At 54.9% G+C, this 8,206-nt stretch overlaps 1 protein-coding gene across 1 annotated transcript in view; it reads left to right on the forward strand.

Annotated features, from left to right (window-relative positions):
* Window positions 1–3,826: 3,826 nt before the first annotated feature.
* The window catches only part of DRG2 (developmentally regulated GTP binding protein 2), an 8,967-nt gene continuing 4,587 nt past the window's right edge, over window positions 3,827–8,206 (forward strand). Inside the window, exons 1-7 of the mRNA XM_010842903.1 lie at window positions 3,827–3,984; window positions 4,700–4,860; window positions 6,404–6,493; window positions 6,994–7,054; window positions 7,324–7,414; window positions 7,928–8,000; window positions 8,117–8,206. Of these exons, the coding sequence (XP_010841205.1) occupies window positions 3,921–3,984; window positions 4,700–4,860; window positions 6,404–6,493; window positions 6,994–7,054; window positions 7,324–7,414; window positions 7,928–8,000; window positions 8,117–8,206 (630 nt within the window). The 5' untranslated portion in view covers window positions 3,827–3,920. The remainder of the gene's footprint in view (window positions 3,985–4,699; window positions 4,861–6,403; window positions 6,494–6,993; window positions 7,055–7,323; window positions 7,415–7,927; window positions 8,001–8,116) is intronic.

The following is an 8,206-nucleotide window of genomic DNA, read 5'->3' on the forward strand; positions in this document are numbered from 1 at the left end:
CCTCCCACCCATCGCCCTCTCCAGCTCCACATGTCTCACGTGTGGACGGACGGACTGCGTGGCGCCGCCCACGCAGCGCTGGTTCCATGGGTGACGTGCACAGCAGACTCCAGGGGGCAGAGGGGCTTTTCAATGTCTTTTGCTTTCAGAAACAGGGAATTTATATTCTAAGGCCTTGAAATGATATTGTTTTTCCTCATAAAATAGTCAGATAAGCTAATTTTTAAAAAAGAAATGCCATTGAGTATGTGCATTGTGGTTTAAAATTACTAACGAGTTCTGGGAAAGAAAAGTAATATTTGATTTTGGATCTTACATGTTTTTAAAAATTAGATTTGAATGGGCAGAAGGATGAGTATTTTGTTTCTTTGGGGAGGATATGTGGAAAGGGTGTGAGAGTTTGGGATGGGAGAAGTATTTTGCAGAGCTATCAATGTCCAAATAATTTTTAAAAAGTAATAAAGGTATTTAAGCTTCAAGTCTGCCCTATTTCTAAATCAAGACAGTTCTGGTGGATTTTCAACCTTCCAGTTCAGGAAAGTGCAGGTTCCATCTCTGGTCAAGAACCAAGATCCCACACGCCTCGGAACAACTAAGCCTAGGTGCCACAACTGAGCCACCACAAGGAGCCTGGGTGCTGAAGCTGACTCAACACAGCCAAAAATAAAACAAAATTTTAAAAATAAAAATGGTCCACATCAAAAAATCCTTTAAAAATTGACCATTTTAGCCAATTTGAAGTGTACAATTCAGTGATGTTAAGCACATTCATAGTGTACAAGCTTCACCACTGTCATCTCCAGAACCTTCCCTGCTTCCCATAGTAGAGCTCAGTCCCCTTTAAACACCAGCTCCTCACCCCCAGGCACTGACACCCACCACTCTACTTTCTGTCTCTGTGGATCTGACCACTCCAGGGACTTTGTGTAAGTGGAATTACCAGTATTTGTCCTTTTGTGACTGCCCTGTTTCACTTAACGTGTCTGAGAACTTCCTTTTTAAGGCTGAAGAACAGACCACTGTATAGACCACTTTCCTTTATCTGTTCATCCATCAGCGAACACTTGCATTCCTCCCACTTGAAGGGCATTGCAAATAATGAACATGGGTGTACAAATTCCTCTTCAAGTCTCTGCTTTCACTTTTGGATATATACTCAGAAGTGGAATTGCTAGATCAGATGGTAGGTCTATTTTTAACTTTTGAGGAACCTCCATACTGTTTTCCATAGTTGGCTGCACCATTTTACATTCCTACATTCCAACAGTGCTGGAGAAGGAAATGGCAACCTGCTCTGGTACTCCTGCCTGGAGAATCCCATGCACAGAAGAGCCTGGTGTGCTACAATCCATGGGGTTGCAAAGAGTCGGACATGACTGAGTGACTAACACACACCAACAGTGCACAAGAGTTCCAATTTCTCCATGTTCTCACCAGCACTTGTTACATGTACATACATTACACATACATACATGACACACATCCTAACGGATGTGCAGAGTTATCTCACTGGTTTTGACTTGCATTTCCCTAATGGCTAGTGGTGTGGAGCACCTTTTAACATGTCGTTGGCCATATTGTCTTCTTTGGAGAAATGTCTACTCAAGTCTTTTCTGCGTTTTAAAAATCAGGTTGTTGTGTTGCTGTTGGTCAGTGACTTCTTTATATATTCTGGATATTAACCCCTTATCAGGTACCCACCTGGCAGATATTTTCCCCCACTTCTTGGGTTTACCTTTCACTCTGTTGATATGGTATCCTTTGATGCACAAGTTGAATATTTTCAGAGATCCAGCAGCAGCCTGTCTAGAAGTTTGTCAACTCTCAAAGATTACTCAGGTGAGGGACTTCGCTGGTGGTTCAGTGGTTAAGAACTCACTGCAATGCAGAGGATGCAGGTTTGATCCCTGGTTGGGGAACTAAGATCCCACATGCTGCAAAGCAACTAAGTCCAAAGATTCCTTGGGTGATGCGAACATAGGAGGTTCCTAGTTGGCTTCCCAGGCTTGGGTCTGGAGGACCCAGACATTCCAAACAGGAAAGGCTGGTTTGGTCTTCAGGTTATCTCTCTTGATCCTGGGAGTGGCCTGATTCCACATTATTTATGAAGAAAGAGACCCTTTGGAGATTGCGAGTGAAGCAGACACAGCAGAGGTCCAGGGTTCTTGGAAGGTGGGTCACATTTCAGGACATTTCTGTGTCCCTGAGTGTAAACCGATAGCACACCTCCGTGGGCACAAGTGTGGCAGTAGGAGCCAGGAGCTGCATGTGGGGCAGAGACCTGCTCTCCATGGGCCGGGGCTCCACACCTGCCTGTACCTCTCAGTTCCCAAAGGCTCTCCCCTCCCATCCCCTGTGAACCTCACGGAGCCAAACATGTAGGTGGTTCTCCCCGCAGTCTGCCTGTTACCCTGCAGTCACTGGGCTTCACATCTCAGCCCCACTGTTAACAGCTTGAGCTGCTGGGTCAGGCACTTTACAGGGCTCGTATCGTGGCTTTGTCAGCAGTGGAGGAGAAGAGCAAGCTGGGCTTACAACAGCCCTCTTCAGCCCAGAGCCTTGTGCATGACGGTGTTGGCAAACATGGACTGAATCTGGGGAAGATGTAACCACCGAGGAGACTCAACTGACAGCGGCTCTGGCATTCAAGGAGGACTTACGAGCAAGCAAATTATTTCACTTTTACAACAACCATGTTATCCTTGTTTTTAGAGTGTAGAAGAGGTTAAGAAATTTAACCAAGCTCACAGTTATGAACCTTGAATTTGAACACAGCATGATTTCCAATATCCTGCTCCCTACTCCCAACCTTGTATTAAAAACATACAGAAGGGAATTTCCTGGTGGTTTGGTGGTTAAGACGCTGCACTTCCACTGCATAGAGCCCAAGTTCAATCCCTGGCTGGAAAACTAGGATCCTGCATGCCTTGAGGCCTGGCAAAAAAAAAGCATCCTCAGAGAGCTGTGTCTCTGTCTCCCTCCTTTGTCCCTGTGCAGACTCCCAGAAGAAAGGCCATGTAAGGACAGGGCAAGAAGGCAGTGGTCTGTAAGGCAGGAATAGGGCCCTCACTAGAACCCAGCCATGTTGGCACCCTGACCTTGGACTTCCAACCATGGGGTCACAAAGAGCCAGACACAACTGAACGACTGAACAAAAACTCTAACATTCTGTCTAAAGTCAAAATTTCCCCAATTGTCCTCAGAATGTCTTCTCATAACTCCTTTTAAAAATTTCAACCAGAATCCAGGCAAAGTTCACACGTTATACTTAACATCTTTTAATCTGGTACAATCCTTCCCCCATCCCATCCACCTATATCACTGACAATTTTGAAGACAGCCCAGTTGTCCTATAAAAAGTACCACTTTCTAGTTTGTCTGATGTTTCCTCAAGTCTATACTCAGATACAGCAGTTTCAGGTAAGGATTGCACTTAGGAGATGCTGTCTCGACTGCATCCTATGAGGAGGCATCTGATTGGCAGGTAGGAAGGCGAAGTTGGGGACAGACGTTTAACCTCAACGCAAAAGAAGCCACGAAGCTTTCAGCTCGGCGCCTTTTCTTTACACCAGCAAAGCCGGCTGAGCTTGGGACCCGAAATGCGGAGTCCATCAACTGAGGGTCCCGCTCTACCTCCCACGCCCCATTCCTGCCCTCTTTCGCCTGGCCCCGCCCCGCCAGCCGGGCCCCGCCCCGGTCCAGCCCATCGCGCTTCCCCAGCCTCCGCCCACCCAGCGGCGGAACTAATGTCGCTCCCCTCGACGTCTCCCGCCCGGACTCTGAATCCCCGAGCGCCAGGCGAACGGGGACGCTGTTCTCCGTGGGCTTCCGGCGCACGCTGGTCGGCCGCAGCCGACGGTTCCAGAGTTCAGGGGTCTGCTGCCGTCTCTCCGGCCGGTGCTCTCGGTTCAGCTGCCGCCATGGGAATCTTGGAGAAGATCTCCGAGATCGAGAAAGAGATCGCTCGCACGCAGAAGAATAAGGGTGAGGGCCGGCCCCGCGGGGCGTCTCCTGCCACGGCTGCGGGCGGCGGGCAGGAGCCGTCGGGGCCGGGCGGGATCAGGGCCGGACCACAGGGCCGAGTGGAGAACCTCAGCTCTCGGAGCAGCGTCCGACCTGGATAGGCAGGGTCGAGGTTCGAACCCGGGTCTCCTGGCGGCTGGGCCTGGGGAGTTGGCGCTCTGCCCTTTAGTGGGGGGCCGTCCAGGAGGAGACCTAACAGGTACATCCTCGCCAGCAGCCTGGAGCCGTTAGGTGGGTGGAGGCGGTCCTGACTTGAGTCTGGCGGACCTGGGTTTGGGCCCGGTCTCTAAGCTTGGGAAGTCACCTCACAGTTCTTGGCTCTGCTGCACTGACTCACACCTTGTAGGGCAGCTGGCTTCCTCGGCCGCTGCCTGATGAATACTGAAGGACTTCATCATCCCAGCGACAGCAGAAAACACCCCCAGAATGTCCCCAGGAGTGGTACCGCTCGGGCTGAGAACCCCTGATAGTGGGTCTCCAGGTCTCAGTAAGGAGCTTTTGTCCTAAGTGAAGTGAAAAGCCAAGGGCATTTTAACTGAGTGGTGGTCTTCTTCTCCTCTGATCTCCTTGACAACGATTGCTACCTGGCTCTGGGGCCTCCTGGCCAGCATTCAGAGCATATGGGTCCCTCCCAGCCCGCCCTGGACACTTACCCATCTTGTGCTGTGTCTTCTAGCCACCGAGTACCACCTTGGTCTGCTGAAGGCGAAACTTGCCAAGTATCGGGCCCAGCTCCTGGAGCCGTCCAAATCGTCCTCCTCCAAAGGAGAGGGCTTTGATGTCATGAAGTCAGGCGATGCCCGTGTGGCACTGATCGGATTTCCCTCTGTGGGTAAGGTCAGTGATGGGCAGCGTGGGCCTCAGGAGGAAGGCGGCTTGTCTCCTTTCCCACCTGGATGCACCTCTTCCCTGCCTCTGAGTCGACTCCACAGACGGAGGAGAGCCAGCCTCTCCAGAGTCAGTCTGCACCCCTTTGTCAGCCCCACAGGGGTGTTGTCACCTCCCAGTCAGAGAGCCTCTGCTGGCCTCGGTCTCGTTTACTGAGCGTGCACCACATGCCAGGCACACTCTGTCCCTGCTCCCTCAGACCCCCCTAGCTGGGAAATGGGGGGCAGGAAAGCCGGAAGGGCAGGTTCGGGAGCCGGGGCGCCTGCTCTGTGAGCAGGTGTTTGAGCTCTGAGGAGTGGACCTTGAGGCGGAAAGAAGAGTAGGCTCACAGGCCCAGGTGGAGCCCGGGGCGCAGCAGCAGTGGCAGGAGGGGGAGAGTGGGTGGCAGTGAGGCCCTGAACTGGCCAGGTGTGACCTCGGTGCCCAGCTGCCCCCAGGCAGGTGGTTAGTAAGCACAGCCAGGCTCCAACTCCTTGAACATTGCTGGGGACTCATTAATCTTACCCTTTTCCCTCAATCTTACTTTCCAGTCTGCAAGGCATTCTCCCAGATGAGGAGCCCAGGCTGGAAGGAGCCACTCTAGTGACCAGGGGCTATGCTCTTGGGGTCTGGGTCCTATTGGGAATCAGGGCCCTGAGCACAGGAGGGCCCAGACCGCCCATTGCAGGGGTCAGACAGGTTCAGGGATGTCCCCCAGGTTGGCCTCTGGCAACTGTGACTCTCAGGGCTGCCTGTCTGCCCACACCTGTCTGCACCACCTGGTTTTTATCTTTCCTGAAGTTTCTAAGAGGCGCCCTGTGTGGAGAGTGTGTGACAGTGATTCTTTCACAAGCCTGAGGGTGTGTGAGTGAGCTGTGCCTGGCTTCCTGCTGACTAGGATGGGGTTGCCAGGCCAGGTTGCGCTCTTGGCACTGCCCACTGCTTTGCTGGCCTCTGGGCCATAGCATCCATCACTAGGGTCACCGTGCTCCCTGTTTTATCACCTCCTTCATGAGGTTGGGATCAGGAGGAGGTCCAGGGTCCTCCAGCACAGATGACTGAAGGCCGGGTCTCTCAGTCCACAGATGGACTGGCTGCAGGGTCCATCCAGACCCTTTCCCACGCACCCTCCCTCACAGTCAGCTGTCTCAGGCTGGAGGATCCCTATCCCCTTGCCCTCACTGGAGTAGCAGCTTTGTGCCGTCACCCAGTTCAAGTCTGCCAGGCCCAGGAGGGTCTGGGGGTTCTGTGGAGCTGGGGATGGGCCCTGATACAGACCGGGAACCCTCTTAGGAACCAGGTCCCTGTGTCCCTCACTCCAGACGGGCTTGAGGCCTTGGGCACGAAAGGGCCTTCTGATGTCCAGCCCCCTCTGGGCAAGGCCCGAGGTGACTTTTCCAGCTATTGTCATCACACCCCAGCCAGGGTAATTGGCAGGGAGGGGGGGCCCAGTGTGTGGGCTTCTCCAGGAGGCAGGGCACGACTGCCGCTGCAATGGCCTTCTCTCTCCTAGTCCACCTTCTTAAGTCTGATGACCTCCACCGCCAGCGAGGCTGCATCCTATGAATTCACAACCCTGACCTGCATCCCTGGGGTCATTGAAGTAAGTTGGGGTTTGCTGGGCCCCGGGAGGGAGGGTGAGCTTGTGTATGGGAGGGGGTCGCATGGGGGAGACTCTTGGCTGAGCTGCCCTGGCCTCAAGCATGGACACCTCTGGGGACTGGGGCTGCCGGGACCCCAGAGACGCCTGGCCCATCCTGCAGTCCAGGCTGGTTCCAAGGATCTGCCAGTATGAAGCCCTCCCTGGTTCCCTGAGGCTGGCCAGCCAGGTCCTGTTCTCCATGAAGCTCTGGAGCTCTGGGCAGCAGGGTCCTGTGGCCTTGGACCTCCCACCTACCGATTGAGGTGGTTTCTTTGAAGCACTGTCAGCACCAGCAGTGACTACTGTGGGCCCCTCCCGGAGGCCTCCCCACTCTCAGGGCATGGTCTGCGCTGGGCTGGCTGGGGTGGGACAAGGCTCAGACCTGGCCCTGGGGCCAAGCCGGGTTCAGCTGGGCCCTTCCCAGCCCGCCCGCTCCACCTCACTCCTCTCCTGCTTCCTAGTACAAAGGCGCCAACATCCAGCTCCTGGACCTCCCTGGAATCATCGAAGGCGCAGCACAAGGTGGGGGCAGGAGTGGGCAGTGGGGGTGGAGGCTCAGGCCTTGGTGGGGGCACAGTGGGGAGCGCTACTCCTCCCTAGGTGCTGATGTCAGCTTCCTCCTAAAACTGACATCTCTATGAGTAGGACAGGGGTTAAGAGACATGCCTGCTCCAGGATGACAGGTGGCAGAATCCATGCGGGTCTATAAGGGGAGGAGTCTGGGCTCCCTGTGCTAGGGGTCCCACAGCCCTGCGCTTGTCACTGTAACCAGCACCCACCTTTCTGACCAGGGAAAGGCCGTGGCCGGCAGGTGATCGCTGTGGCCCGCACAGCTGATGTCGTCATCATGATGCTGGACGCCACCAAGGGCGAGGTTCAAAGGTCTGCGGTGGGGCGGGGTAGGCTGGCATGCCCAGGGAAGCCCTGGGGTGGGTGGCGGGACACTGGCTGCAGCTCTTGTGTCCCTGAACTCCTGGTGGGTGGTCCAGGGCACTTGGCCCGGTTACACATGAGAGCAGGGGCAGGGTGGTCCACAGCTGCACCCAGTGTGGGCGGCCTCCCCAGGAGGCTTGTGTGTGGAGGCACGGGCTGTGCCGTGCCGGCCTGGGTGCGCCGAGTGCTGCCCAGAGCCCACCAGGAGCCCAGCCCCAAGCAGCAGAGCCTCGTTCACACCCTGATCTGCGGCTGAGGGCACACCAGCCCGTCTCCCTTTGGGCTGACCAGAGTGTCCGGGGCTCTTCCTTGTTATCTCTGGTGGCTGGAAGCGATGTTCGGGATCTGGTGGTGTGGGGGAGAGGGCTGGTCTTTGTCCAGGTATGGGGTGGGGGGCTGACTGTGATATGGAGGCAGTGCAGCCTGCCCGGGACCCTTGTGAAGGCTGTGGGGCTCCACCAGGTCTCTGCTGGAGAAGGAGCTGGAGTCGGTGGGCATCCGCCTCAACAAGCACAAGCCCAACATCTACTTTAAGGTGAGGCCCATCACCTGTCACCTGGGCGCGAGCTGGGGGCTAGGCTGCCAGCACATGGGGTAGAGCAGGGCTGCAGCTGCCCCTCCATCAGTGGTGCCTCCTTCTTTCTCCCCCAGCCCAAGAAAGGAGGCGGCATCTCCTTCAACTCCACAGTCACGCTGACTCAGTGCTCAGAGAAGCTGGTGCAGTTAATCCTGCATGAGTAC

Source organism: Bison bison, unplaced genomic scaffold (assembly GCF_000754665.1).
Source record: "Bison bison bison isolate TAMUID 2011002044 unplaced genomic scaffold, Bison_UMD1.0 scf7180017864180, whole genome shotgun sequence".
Taxonomy (NCBI): Eukaryota; Metazoa; Chordata; class Mammalia; order Artiodactyla; family Bovidae; genus Bison; species Bison bison.